A 14,310-nucleotide genomic window follows, 5' to 3' on the forward strand; every position below is an offset into this window, starting at 1 on the left:
TATCACCCACCCTTAGACACCTTCCTAACGTTCTTCTCTGTGCCTGTGCAGAGACTAGAAGTAGCTATTGAATCTTTTCAAGACCTATCACAGGGTGGTAGAATTAATGTTATAATTCACTACCCTCAAACTTCAAAATGCAGATGATTGCCTGGAGACCTTATTAAAAATGCAGATTTTAATTCAATGGGTTTGGAATGAACTTTTCTAACCATCTCCCAGCTGATGCAGTGCTACTAGTCTGCAAATCACACTTTTCATAGCAAGAATATATCTAATCCCAGAGGCAATATAACATACAGCAGGAGTTTTCAATCTCTGCCCTATTGAAAGTTAGGATTGAATAATTCTTTGTTGAGGGGGCCTGTTCTGTGCATTAGAGTTTAGATGCCAATACTATTCTCTTCCCAGTAATGAGATTAAATTAAAGCTACCTCCTGACATTGCCAAATATTCCCTAAGGGGTAAAATCTTTCCTTATTGAGAAACACTGGTATATATGTTATACCCAAGGGCTTTAAATTAAAATGCCCTGATTCAAATTCTGTCTTACCAACTTAATAAATGGCTTTGAGTGTCTTTAGGCTATTCATTTTTCTGTACCTCACTTTCCTCCTCCATAAAATGGAAATAATATTTAATTAGATATTCATAGACTTGCTAGAAGGATTAAATGATTAAATATCCATGAAGTTCTTAGACCTATACACATGTGAGTACCATGTATATTTTTAGAAAATATCATTGACATTTTCCTCTGTACTGGCCTTTACATTAAAGAGTATTGATTTACCATCTGCAAACGTACATTGAATAACCAAAAGAAAATAAATTTTATATATTCTTGAATTAATACAATGTAGTTTATTTATCTATCCAGATTAAGAAATGACCCATTAAAAATACACCATGACATTCTATATTGACTTGATTTAGTTAATTATGATCCTGAATTCAATACCCAATTAATTTCACTTGAATCTCATATAGCAGTAGGGTGGGGGTGGGAAGATATAGCATATTAATGTATCTGACTCCTAACAGAACATAAATTAATCTAAACTCTATCCAATCTGAGGAAATCTGAGACAGATGATAGTTCTGCAGTCTCCCAAACTTCTTCTAAGATTGGTGCTAGATAATTTAAGATGGGTGAGGGTTTAACATTTTGGGATGCATTTGACAAAGGGGAAGGGATATAAAAAATAAAGCATACAAGCACTGGGGACTGAAATGGAGCAAATTAAATTCCATGCATGTATGATTATGTCAAAATGAACCGCACTATTATGTATAATTATAAGGTACTAATATAAGCATTTAAGAAATTAAAAAAATAAAGATAGCTTTAAAAAATAAAGCATACATTCCTGCGGCATTGGGATTGAAGTTGCCTGGTGAGGGTCCAACAAAGTGAGTTGTACTAGTGGTTAAAAAATAAGAGTGAAACAAACCTGCCAGATATGGAGTTTCAAACTTTGTGTGTCTGGCCTATAGACTGATCTGAAACACAAAGATCTCATCTAGGAAACAGGGCTGTTTTAACCAAGCCAGGCTGTATGTTAGCTAGATTTTAGTCTCAAATGTACCTCTAATGAGTTTTGACCTCTAACAAGTTTGTGATGTCAGTGAAACTTTCTGGGTCACCTCATACCTACGTGGCATAGATTAACCCTTCCAGTGTTCTGGAACCTGTCAGGCTCAGAATATCACTTGGTACATGCTGATTTGCCAATTAACCCTTCTCTCAGAGCATGCTGCCCACACCCCTTCTGACAGCAAATATAATAAGGGTATGACTTAATTTAGTTAATCATGAGTTTATATTCAATACCAAATCAATGCCACCTTTTTGCTTGTTGGTACTTTTAGGAAGAATCTTTCCTGACATTTTCAATACTTTTTGCCAGGATGGCTTATAATTTACTTTGGTTTTTTTTTTTTTTTTTTTTTTTTTAATCCTCCAGTAAGTTTTAATGAATGATAGTTCTTATATAATGTGTTACACTAGTTAAGATTAAAGATTTTCTAATAAATAGTTTCTGACGCAAAAATTGCTTCCTTTCGTAGCATCTAAAGGCCCACTCCAGGATGAGAGAAAAGAAGACTAGGGCCTGAGTTCTTGGAGAAAATCCCTAAGTTGGACATGATCCCTCTTTACAAAGAGATGGGGCAAGGAGAGCCAGTTCTAGCCCAAAAAAAGATGATCAGTAGGCAAAGAAAGTCCTGCTTCATAAAGGAACTACATCCTTAACCATAGCTACTCTTCAACAGAACAGTGGCTCATGAGGCTTTTTGTGGCAGAGGCCCTGGGCTCCACTGGGAATCTTTCCTCTCCCTCTACCACCAACGGTAGTGGGCCAGGGCTCGGTTTGCCTCGGCCATCTTGTGCATGTCATGTTTCTTCTTGATCACGGGGCCCTGGTTGTGAAAGGCTTGCAGCAGCTCATGTGACAGCTTCTCTGGCATCAATGTCCGTGGTGCTTATTCTTTCGGCATTCAGTGATCATCCACTTCATGGCTAGGAAGCGGCGACGTCGGTCAGCTAGGGGCACAGGGACCTGGTAGAAATGGCCACCCTTGAGGATGGGTACCAGCCCAATTACAGGTTCACAGTTTTTCAGTGCCTGATGGAAGATGGTGTAGGGATTGCGTTCAATGGTAGCCTGTTCCTCTCCAGAAGCAGCATGGTACTTCTCAAACTGCTTCCTTTTCACACATTCCAAAGTCTGGTTCATGAGAGACCTGGCCAGTACTTTGTTTCCTCCTTTCATCATCATGTTGGTGAATTTACTGATCACCGGGTCTGCAAACACAGAGCTTGTTTTCGTCGCTGGGGCAGCTTTGATGAGCTGAGTTTTCTTGAGCTCCTGGTCGTATTTCTCCTCCTCAGTGAGCTCAGCCACAGGCTTGCGGTAATGTTCCTTGTCAATTAGGGGATCCCTGAATTCAGGACCATAGCGACTCCACCTCACCTGGGTTTGCCCTAGAAGCGGACAGACAGCACGCAGCACGCCCGGCGCCAAGCCCGACCTGCCCCGCCTTATAATTTACTTTGGAGAGCACTCTCCATCATTAAATTTAACTTATTTGTTTCAACTATTTGTTTCTACTGACTTTGCACAGAAACTTTAAGAATGAGTTTTCTTTAGAGTTTGCAGGTCTCTGTGAAGCATCTAGGTGTATGGAACAGGAAAGCATAAAGTATTACTGCATTTACTCTTAGAACATTTCTAGATGGTATTAGAATAGCTGGTCATTTTAGTGGAAAAAAGTCTACTGGTAGTTACATAAATCAAAAATAAATGAATACATGAAAATTTAAATTGTTGACTGAATTTTGCATGTGGTGTCACTGCATTGAATACCTCAGAAAAATGAAGTGAGATTCATAGTGGTCTTATTTGTTGTCTAATCATAATCATGTACAGCCAATCCTTGTTGAGTGCTTATTTTGAGCGAGGCACTGTGTTAGGTACATTTTGTGCATTATGTTGACTTGTTCCTAATTCCAAAACAGTATTTTGGTACTTACCTATCCTCATTTTACAGTTGTAAAATTGGAAGTCTAGAAAGATTTAGTATTTTGTGCAGGATTGCCAGGCTAGAAGGTGATGTAAGCAACATCTGGACTGAAGACTTCAGAGTTCTTGTCCATGACAGTATCTTCATCAAGACTTGTGCAGGAATTTTATTTTAAAAATGTCCTCATTATTCAATCACTAGATGACACTAATTTCATTCTGAATGTGTTAAATGGAAATTCCCTAGTAACTGTGGCTGAAGAATCATTCAATTCACATAAAAACAAAGCAAAACAAAATGAATAAATACATTCTGCTTGGAAGTCATTGGCACATTGCCCGATCTCATTGTTGACATTTTGAAGACATCTCTAACAATATCTTGACTTCTTTGAGTACTTATCTTTCTTTAATAGAATACTATGCTTGCTATCTGTTTTCATTGTCATAGCAAGAGAAAACCAATTTGCTACACTACCAACTACCCTCCTTCACTTATTAAAATGACTGTAAATTCAGAGCTGGTGAAAAGTGTCAGATTGATAGCACCGCTTTAGAAAGCCACAGAAAGGAAATGTAAATCTTTCCCTCACTTTCCTGCCAATAATCTCCAACCAAAACCTGAGGGTGCACTTTTAAAAAGGAACTACTAATTCGTGGTCTGAGGCAGTCACTCTAAAATTTCCTTGAAAGCCCCAATTAGAAAGTAAAAGTATACACTAAAATAAAGAGGAGGTGAATTCTTCATAGTTGTAATGATTAAAAGGGAAAACACCTTTGGGGGAATGAAAAAGACTCTGTGTATATTAATCACCATTAAACTGCTAGGAAGGACAAGATCTTTTATTATTTTCGAGTATGTGGTAAAGTCATGAAGAGCTTTTTAAAGATCCAGAGTTGTTAACCAGGTTGAAGAACCCTTCTCAAATCAATGTGACTTTGAGACCGATTATAGAACATGGGATATTTGAATTAAAGAAGTAAATAATAGGAGGGGGGTCTTATTATAATTATCCTAAAATATTTGAAGAGCTGCCATGTTAATAATAGTGATATTAATGATAATAATAACATCTACCTTGAGTTGTTGTCTCTAGGTGTTAGGTTATTGCATATATCTCTGGTATTTTAAATTCCACCATTGCCCAAAGCATTATGTGCCATTTTTGTCTCCGTTTTACAGATAAGGAAATAGAGTCCCAGGGGTTGAGAGCCATGTGCCAAGTTCACAATGGTAGCTCCTGGTGGAATCAAGACTTGAGCAGGCGCCATTTGTTTTCAGAACCCTTTCTCTCAGCCATAATATGTAGTCCTCTTCATGAATGAAAGTGTGGATTTGATTGTTATTCTGTTCATTTCTCCAGAGCAGAACCATTACTAGTGGATAAAAGCTATAGGATGGTGTACTATATATCTGAATTTAAAGTAAGTAAATTTAAAGTAATCTTTTATAAAGAAATAGCAGTAAGCCACAGAAGGGCTTTTAAGCAACAGTCTTGGATTTGGACAAGGTAGGGAAAATGAGATTGTCATCTTTTTGGAAGATTATTGTAATAGTGTAGGCAAAAGATAGTGGAATCTGGACTTTGGGCAGATGAGGTGGGGACAGTGTATCATAAGCATATTCCAGAGTCACCCAAGAGGTAGGTACAAGAGACTATTGATCAGCTGAAAGTGGTAGATGACTGATAAGGAATCATGAAGAAGAAGTTGTATATTTAAATTTAGACTTCCTGAGTTCCAATGTCTGTGGCACATCAAGGTAGATATACAACTTGAGCAATTACAAATGAATCCAAAGTTCAAGGGAACATTCAAAGTTGAAAATGAAATTTGGGCCCCTCAAATTGCAGCTATGAAGTGGGTAGAACTTCAAGGAAGTATGTAGAGTGAGAGGACTGCGGGCCAAAGCCTATTAACAAAGTAGTCATGTTTGTTCTGACCATTTAGCAGGTGGTTGCTGGTGAAGAACCACAAAGAGAAAATTAGATAATCAGGCCTCACATCACAAGAGAACATGTTTTTTTTTTTTTTTTTTTTTTTGAGTTTGTCTGCTAAATAAAGCAATCTGTGTGCAGCTGAACATTTCCAGTCTTCTTTTACAAAAGGCTCCCCATAGGATAGAAGCAGTAGAAACAGGTTCCAGGGACTGTGATTTAGCCTAGTATTCTTAAGATCTCTTTTCCTCTCCTCCCACTGTCTCCCATGATCCTTCACCCCAATAATCTGGAAACTAACCTCTCTTTTCAAAATTATGATTTGCCAATATTCTTATGTTCTGAAAAAGTTTCTGTTAATGAGACTAAACTTGAAGTGTAATAAAATATATTATCAGGAATCAGGTTTTCTGTTATTTTTTAAGAACCTGAAGCTATTTCTCTTCCTTTTTATCTTTTTAAATAGCTTCCATCTATAGGAGAATGGTAAGAAATCTGTCTCACATGTTTTCTCCCCTTCTATTTCTTGACAATCTGTGTGACCTTGTAAAAGACACCTCAGCTATCTAGGGCTCAACTTTCCTTATCGTTTAAACACAGGAATTGGACCATATTTTCTCTGAGGTCCCTTTCAGCTCAAAAGTTCTGTGATTCCATAATTCAAGCTCTGCACATAAATGCCATTTAAATGTCATTGGTTAGATCACCAAAAGGCTAATAATTGTATAATCAGTGATATATCAAATACCATTGAAATAAGGGTTCCTCAAAGATTGAGAAAGTCCTCTTAATAGGAGTAAAATCAAAAGTTTGTCACGAGGTCAAATTTTCCATTTTAGTGTGAGCTCTAATTAAATTAAATCCTGAGAAATTTAGACTAAAAATATAGGAGACCCCCTCTTTCTCCTGGCTGACTCTAAAGGTTACAAGATAATAGAACATGTTTTTTGGGAAATGTACAGGCTTTTAAGGCAGGAGGATAACTAAGTTGTTGAGGAAGTTGTAGCTCTAAGCTACCACTTAAAGTGGGTGAACCTAGCTGGAATATCTGCTCTAACAAATAAGGACTTGGAGATTAGACTGGACCAGCTAGAGTGTCATCCTCAAACAGCTTACAGTAGCATCACCTATAAGAAGGGCCAAATTGTGGTTGGCATGGGAAGCACATTTTCTAAGTAGCAGATGCATGCTGAGTGTCGCTCTTAGTAAGAGAGTTAAAGAAGGTCATAAACACAAAGCAAAACCAAGAACTCAGTGACAGGGGAGGAAGCCAAGAAGAAAGGTATGAGGATGTTTTCAGAGAAAGCAGGGCTGGACAAAGTACATCATGAGGGCCAGCTACCTGTCCTGATGGTTTTGAGAATCTAGGCAGAAACAGAAGATCAAAGATAATTGCATTAGAGATCTGGGTATCCACAGTCTAGGAAGAGGAAACCACTAAGCATGTGGAAATCTTTCCTTCCTTGATGGTTCTAGAAATCAGGCCAATGGTGGATGCACGTGATGTGATGCTGCGATATTGAGATGTGCCACGTATTATTGTACTTGTCTCTGTATATTATGACACACTGAACCCTCTGTTCATTTCAGTGGACTTAGAAATGGGCCCTTGGGTCAATCTTGTCTCCCATCCTGTCACTACTCCCCACTCCACCTTGGGTGAGTCGTCTCCTTCCAGAACAGTGACAGCCATCACCAAAATTGAGGACTCTGTGTGACAAAAGGGCTATTTTCACAGTTCTCTGGCAACGTAATATAAAAGTTCACCACATCAGGCACATCATCTTAATCACCAGGGTCAAAAGAACTTTTAGATGTGACAAGTAGCTGCCTCCTTAGTTAACTTCTTCCTTCTGATTGGCAAGAAGACTGCAAATCCCCAATACACAGGTGATCACTTCACTGTTTCATTTCTTTAGATTTGTCTCCATCAGTTACAAATAGGGATTTCTGCTAGTCTTTTGTATTAAAAGGGCAAATAAAAAGAAAGTCAGTGCTTACTTTTAAAGTAAAGGTGAGAATGAGTAGTGGCACCAGAGTTTGTAAATGAACTGGTGAATGCATCTCTTTTGTCCACGTTTATTTAGCACCTACATTGTGCCTGGGACTGTTCCTCTATGCCCTGGAGGGTGAGGAGAGTAAGTAGACAAAGATCAGCTCTAAGTGAGCTTACATTTCAGGGGACAACCCAAAACAGCAAAATATCACGTAGTGAGAAGTACTATGCAAAGAATCAAGTAGTCACCAAGAGAGTGACTGCAGGCTACTTTATTTAAGAATGCCAAAAGCCCTCTCTGAGCAAATGGAATTATCACTGAGATCTGAATGATTAGAGAAAGAGGCAATTGCATGCAGGTCTGAGGGTAGGAGATCCAGGCACACCACAGAATTCCTGCCATGACCTTAAAGCAGCACATAAATTGGCACCTAAGACTGTAGTTCAGTGATGACAGAACAGAAGAGTAGGAGATGGCTTCTCAGTAAAAGAGTGGTGAGATAATATCAAGATTTCAGAATGTGTTCTAAGTTTATTGGGAAATCATTGGAGGATTTTAAGCAAGGACATGATTGTATCCATTGTGACTTCTGAAAAGATCATTCTAGTTTCTATGTGGAAAATGTGTTTATAAGGACAAGAATATAGGAAAGGAAGTTAGTTTACAAAGTTACTGTTCAACCACTCACCATGAAAGACCACTATGGCTTAGATTAGAGATGTAGGAAAGGAATTGGGAGAAGTGGATATATGTAGTATTCATACAGGAAGAAGACATAACAGAACCTGTTGTTTCCATATAGGTAAAATAAGAGGACAAAAGAATGAAGGGTCATTCTCAGAGTTTCAGGTTGAGCAAAATATGTTCTGTTTGAAGTATTAAATTTGATGTTAAAGCAGATGTCAAGCAAGCCCTTGGATACAGAGTTGTAGCATTGAAGAGTAGAAGAGAAAATGATTGCTCTCTGCACATTCATAAGCTTTCCCATATTTTTGAACATCCTGCATTTTGGTAGAGTCCCTCATTCTGGTCAATGAACTATGCGTCTTAGGGTTGAAACACAGAAGAGGGAATTTGAATTTTTCTGATTTCTCCTGTTGCCCCAGGCAATTGCCACCAGCAATGTTCCAGATGGCAGAGCCTTTTTAGCCTGTTTCCTGAGCGGGTTACGTAAAACAGAGTCACCATTTCCTCTGCTAACCAGTATTAGTCATATGGGATGAGAGGAATAAACCTTTTTGTGTTAAGCCACTGAGGTTTGTGTGTTAATTTGTTACTACATTAAACCTTAGCCTATACTGACTACTATGACCAGATAAATAGATTAAGCATTGTCAGTAAAAGAAAACTATGCAAAATCATGGGAATAGACATATTCACTTGAGGAGAAAGTATAGGTGAGAAAGAAAAGGGAGTGTAGTATAAAACCTAATCTATTTTAACAAGCAGGGGTTGAGCAGATGATAAAAGCAAGGGTTTTGTGGTACTTGGGAAGCTAAGGGAAGAAGAGGCATGTTAGGATTATCATTGTTGATGTGACAAGTGAGCAGAAGGACTGATTTTGTAACATGCATAGACATTGCAATAATAATTGCTCTTTCCCTTGACTATGGGTTGTAAGAGAACCTGTGCTTTGACTTCTTAGAATCAAGTCATGATTGTAGTACAACACACTAAAAATGCTACAGTGATAAACAACCCTTTTCAAGGTAGAAGATCACAAAGATGAGGAATTTTTTCTGGTTCTAAATTTGAGCAGATGTAGATATATTCAAGCTGGTAAGCATTTACTACTTGCCACAGACTAGGTTAGATGTTCCTTCTTGGAGTTTGCACTGTAACCATGGAATACCTCCTTGGCTTGTTATGTTGCAATTTAAGTGTCTGTTTCCTCAGATAATAATTTCCTTCAGGACTCTCTTCAGTGCTTACAATGGTGTCTGCCACAAAGTGATTCTCAGTCTGTGTGTGTTCAATGAATGCACAGTCTTGCCTGGCACCTGGCAAGATCAGCTTCTGCAAACATAAGGTGATAAGGGTGCTGGTTGTTACAAACATAAGGTGATAAGTGTTTCTATTAATATCACATGACCAAGGGAGGCCTAACCCTCTTGTTCGGAGTCTGCACACATCTTAGTCCATCAACAAGTACTTACTGAGTGCCTGCTGTGTACCAGAAATTGTGCATTGCAGGAAAAAACAGAACTATCTTTCTTAGCCTTTATCCTCAAGGAACTAACAATCCAGTTGAGGGGTCTTGGCTAATGGCTACATAACTACTAGAGAACAGCATGGAATGGTATACAGTTAATTGTAAAGCTGAATGGCATACACAATGCACATTATAGGAGTTTGATAAAGAGAAGAAATAAATAAACATGAAATGAAATTAGATCCAGGACAATTTCCTTGAAGAGGTGGGACTGTGAGGAGAGGTAAGATTTGCAGGACTGGAGAGGAAGACATGGAAAGGATCTGAACTAGACTTCAGTGACTATAAGAGGTCTGGAGAGGAAACTCCTGAAACCAGAGTAAAGGGCAGTGGTGATAAGCATGTGTAGAAAGTTATGGTGGAGCCAAATTAGGGAGGATTCCTAAAGTGAGTGGGGTTATAACTCAGACCATTTATTGATTCATGGAACATGTATTGAGGACCCATCATGTGCCAGGCACTGTTGGAAGTCATGTGTGTTTGTGTGTATGTGTGTTTAGTTCCTGTCCTCATGGGGCTCACACTTTTGATTAGATGATAGATAATAAATATTCACACAACTATGTATCAAAATTTCAGACTGTAATAAGTGCTATGAAGAAAAGTCAGACATAAAAAAAGAAATACAGAGAGATGGAACATGAAATTTTTCTATAGGAAAAAGGTTAGGGAAGTCTTTTTTTGTGGAGCCAGTATTTATGAAGGGACCCATATAAAGTGACAAGCTGAGACAATAGTAGATTTCTGGGAATCAAAGTGATATGACAGTATTTTAGGAAGATAACACATAATATAGAGAAAGGTAGAGAGTCAATGAGGTAGCCAGCAGCAAGGGAAATGGCATAATTCAGAATTTATGAAGAATAAACTAGAAAGGTTTAGCTACAAAGGCTTCTTTTATATATTTTCTTTCCAATACCAAATGCATTGGTTTTATTCCCCTAGATAATTGGATACTACAGTTTAAATGATAAGGAAAAAAAAAAAAAAACAAAACAAAACAGCTCTTCTATTCATTCCACCACCCATTTTTTTCTTCTATTCATTCCACATCCCATTTTTGTACATTGTAGCTTGTGATCTGTTCACAACACTGCCATTTTTCAGTGTTTTCTATCACTCCTACCTGAAAGAGACCTGCTACCCATTAGATAGGCTGATGTCCTTAGAAACAGCAAAACAGAAGATACAAGTTCTCTTGCCCATCTTGTGAAAGTTAGGCCTAAGAGTATTGCATGGCTTTGTGCCCAGTAGAAGTGGATTAAGGTTGCCAAATCTTTGGATAATAACAAGCTCCAATCTACATAACACCTGGTCTTTACAGTCCAAGTCATTATGAATGTAGTCCAAGTTGTCACTCCAGGGTTTTATTATTTCCACATTAGTTGGAGTTGTTTCTTACATGTATGGAAGTTACCTGCCTATGTTACTTACCTTGGTTAGTATAAATTGAGTCCCTCTCCCAACTTGGCCGTGGTCACGAAACAATGGGGAAGAAGGGATTATCACAGTCCAGACTATTTACTTGGTCAGTAAATAGTATTGAAGGCTAAGCAGTCAAAGAAAGAACTCAGATAAGGTTGGGATTAGATTGGGGACAAGGGGGCTTCTAGGACAGGGATCAGAAACAAAGGTCCCATAGTTGGCCAAATGGGAGACCATTGCTATTCATCTTCTCTACAATATTAGTGTATGACAAGAGAACAAACACAAGATCTAGAAATTCAGATGAAAAATTTAGGATTTAGGATTTTTCAAAAGAGATTTTAGATCTTGAGGTAACAAGTTGATGTCAGAGTTGGGGAGAGATGGGGAGGTAGAAGTAGAAATGAAGAGTTGAACTGTGCCTTCCAAATAGCCATCAAATGCACTTGGTTCTCTCCCTTTTCATTAAGCCACTGTCATCTCTTGCCTGGACCACTGGTCTTCCTATTAGACTTGTGCCATTTTATTTGTTTATGCATAGTACCAGATGGTGCACCCCAGAGGCTCAGGAGGCTGAGGTAGGAGGATCACAGGTTCAAAGCCAGCCTTCCCAATTTAGTGAAGTTGGTGAGACCCTGTTTCAAACCAAAAAATTATAAATGGCTGGAGATGTGGCTCAGTGGTTAAGCCCTTGGACTCAATTCCCTTGTACAAAAAAAAAAATCTAAATTAGATCAAATTGTTTAGATGGTTAAAGCTACCCATTGGTTTACAAAGACCTGCCAGCTCTGCTCTTTCCTTCTCTCTCCTAGCCTGCCTCATGGTCTTCCCCACTACTTCTCAGTTACTTCAGCCCCTGATGGGTTCTTTATGTGCTAAGCAATTCTAGCCACAGAACCTTTGGCTGTACTATTTCTCTTTTCCTCCTTTCTTGGCTGATGCCTACTTATATGAGATGCAATGTATCTTGGTGGCCAAAAAATGCACACATTGTTGCCAGGCTGCGCAGCCAAATCCAAAGTTTTCTACTCATCAGTTGCATGAATTTTAGTAACTTGCTCAAACTCTCTATGCCTTTTTTGTAACATGAAGCTGATCATAAGGCCTGCCTCATGACAAGTGACTATGGTGACCAAATGGTATAAGTAAGGGATCTAGACTAATACCTACTATCTAGAGAAGTCTCAATAAATATTACTTTTCATTATCTTTGAGGTCTGAGCCTAAATGTCATTTCCTTTGATTTTGTCTAATCCTGCCCCTTCCTTTTCACTCCCTCCCTGGTATTTCATTTCTTTTACACAAAACTTTGCTATTATATATTTATAAACAATTACATACCTATGTACTTATTGTTCCTATTATATCATAAACTGCACAAGGTCAAGGACTCAGCCCGGTATATCACTGAATAATCCACACCCAGTGTAGTGCCAGGCACACAGCAGACACTCAGCAAATCTGTTATTGAGTGAATAACTGAGGCTGATGTTTCAGGACTAAGTTTGTGAATGCTGACAGTCTGCTGGGAAAGCTTTGGCACCTCAGAGGGACCAAACTGGGCCAGAGGCCAGTGGAGTTCCACTACGTGACTTTTAAAGACATTATCTTTACATTGCATTTTAAGATTTTGACATATCAAAATCAAATTACTGGACCAAGCTCAAAACTTACATTTATATGCCAGGATTAAATGCTCTTTTTTGGCAGAAAAAAATTTTCAGATTTGCCATAGGATCTCATCCAACCTGGAATTGGCTTGAATGAATTTTATAAATGAGACAATCATAGTTCTTTTTCTTCTGCCCTCTCCTTTTGTTCTGTTCTCCAAAGTGATTGAATATTTGACTCACTTCACTGCTTCTGTGGATGGGCTATTGTAGACATGAGCAGCGACTTCCTGGGTGGCAAACTCAAAATACTGGCTCCTGTTTGCATTCCTCCCTCCTGGTTTAAATGGGGCTTTTTTTTTTTTTTTTAAATCTACATGCCTTCTTTATCTCTTATTTGTTTAATGCCACTGCCTGTTTATTTCATTTACACAGTGCTTTCCCATTCAAGCTTGTTAGACTGTAAGGAGAACATCATGTTCAGAAAGAGCAATGGCAAACATACACAGCAACAGAAATGGAAATTTAAACTCCAGCAGTACCTGGATAGCATCAAGTTACTTGCTCTGTAGCTCCCCTTTGGATTTCACTAGGGACCTACTCCCAACAGACCTTCTCCTCATACCTGCTCTCCTCTCTCATTGTTCTATTGTTTTGTTTCATGCACATTAGAAGCCTGGTGGTGATTGTGGTCTTTGGCATCTGTGCAGGCAGAGTTAGGGGAATTTCTTATCTCCAGCTTATTTTCCACCCCTATTGATCTATATTTTAAACCAATTTTCAAGACTACTTTCTTCCAAAACCTTTATTTTGCCCCTTCCTTGATAAAATTTGTTCCTCTCTTCATTTCCTACATTTCTTTCCCCAAGCTATACTTTAAATGTTTTTAACCCTAATCTAAATTTTAAGGGCAATGTTTTTATCAGCACCAAGTTGTCTCTGTTGGCAAGAAATTCATATTATCAGTAAAAATCTTTATTAAAAACATAAACTGGGAATTTGGGCTACAAGTGGAAACAGGGAGTTGGAAAATATATATTTTTTTTGTCTAACAGATTTGTATGTAATTAAACAATATCAGATAAAGTTCAGGCATTTTATATGCTCTGACCTTGATAATGCTCCTGCTGTCTATACAGTGCCTTAAAGAAAAGTGACTATTCGCTAGGAATGAAAGAGTTAAATATAATATTCGAGGTTTTCATATTTTAGAAAAACCTTAGATTTCATTCTTATGAATTACTTTTTTTAATTTTAAGAAGCCCAATATATAGGACATAATTGCCATATAATTACTATCTCATATCCTAGATTTAAAAACTGGGAGACCAAGTAAAAAACAACATGACAGAGGAAATTTTTGTCTTATGAACAAAGTATCCTATGAGAATCATAAATTATTATTGGGATATTGTACAGGGTTAATGAAAATGGGCTAGCTAGCATATTAAATTTAGAATGAATATTGAAATGACCAGACTAAAGAAAAAATATATGTTATTGCATCTGAAGAGGGAGGTGAACCATAACTCGGAAGACGTTGGTAAATGACATATTCAGAAGTCATCTTTGAAAGCCCTTTTCCAGAAAGATTGAAAAACCAAG

At 38.0% G+C, this 14,310-nt stretch overlaps 1 protein-coding gene across 1 annotated transcript in view; it reads right to left on the reverse strand.

Moving 5' to 3' along the window:
- Positions 1 to 2,034: 2,034 nt before the first annotated feature.
- The window catches only part of LOC306658139 (small ribosomal subunit protein uS7m-like), a gene marked incomplete at its 5' end in the record, with an annotated part of 34,532 nt that continues 22,256 nt past the window's right edge, over positions 2,035 to 14,310 (reverse strand). The window contains 2 exon segments of the mRNA XM_079134887.1: positions 2,035 to 2,483; positions 2,486 to 3,042. Coding sequence (XP_078991013.1) covers positions 2,341 to 2,483; positions 2,486 to 3,042 — 700 coding nt within the window. The 3' untranslated portion in view covers positions 2,035 to 2,340.

The sequence above is a fragment of the Sciurus vulgaris genome (genome assembly GCF_902686455.1).
Source record: "Sciurus vulgaris genome assembly, chromosome: 3".
NCBI classification, from domain to species: domain Eukaryota; kingdom Metazoa; phylum Chordata; class Mammalia; order Rodentia; family Sciuridae; genus Sciurus; species Sciurus vulgaris.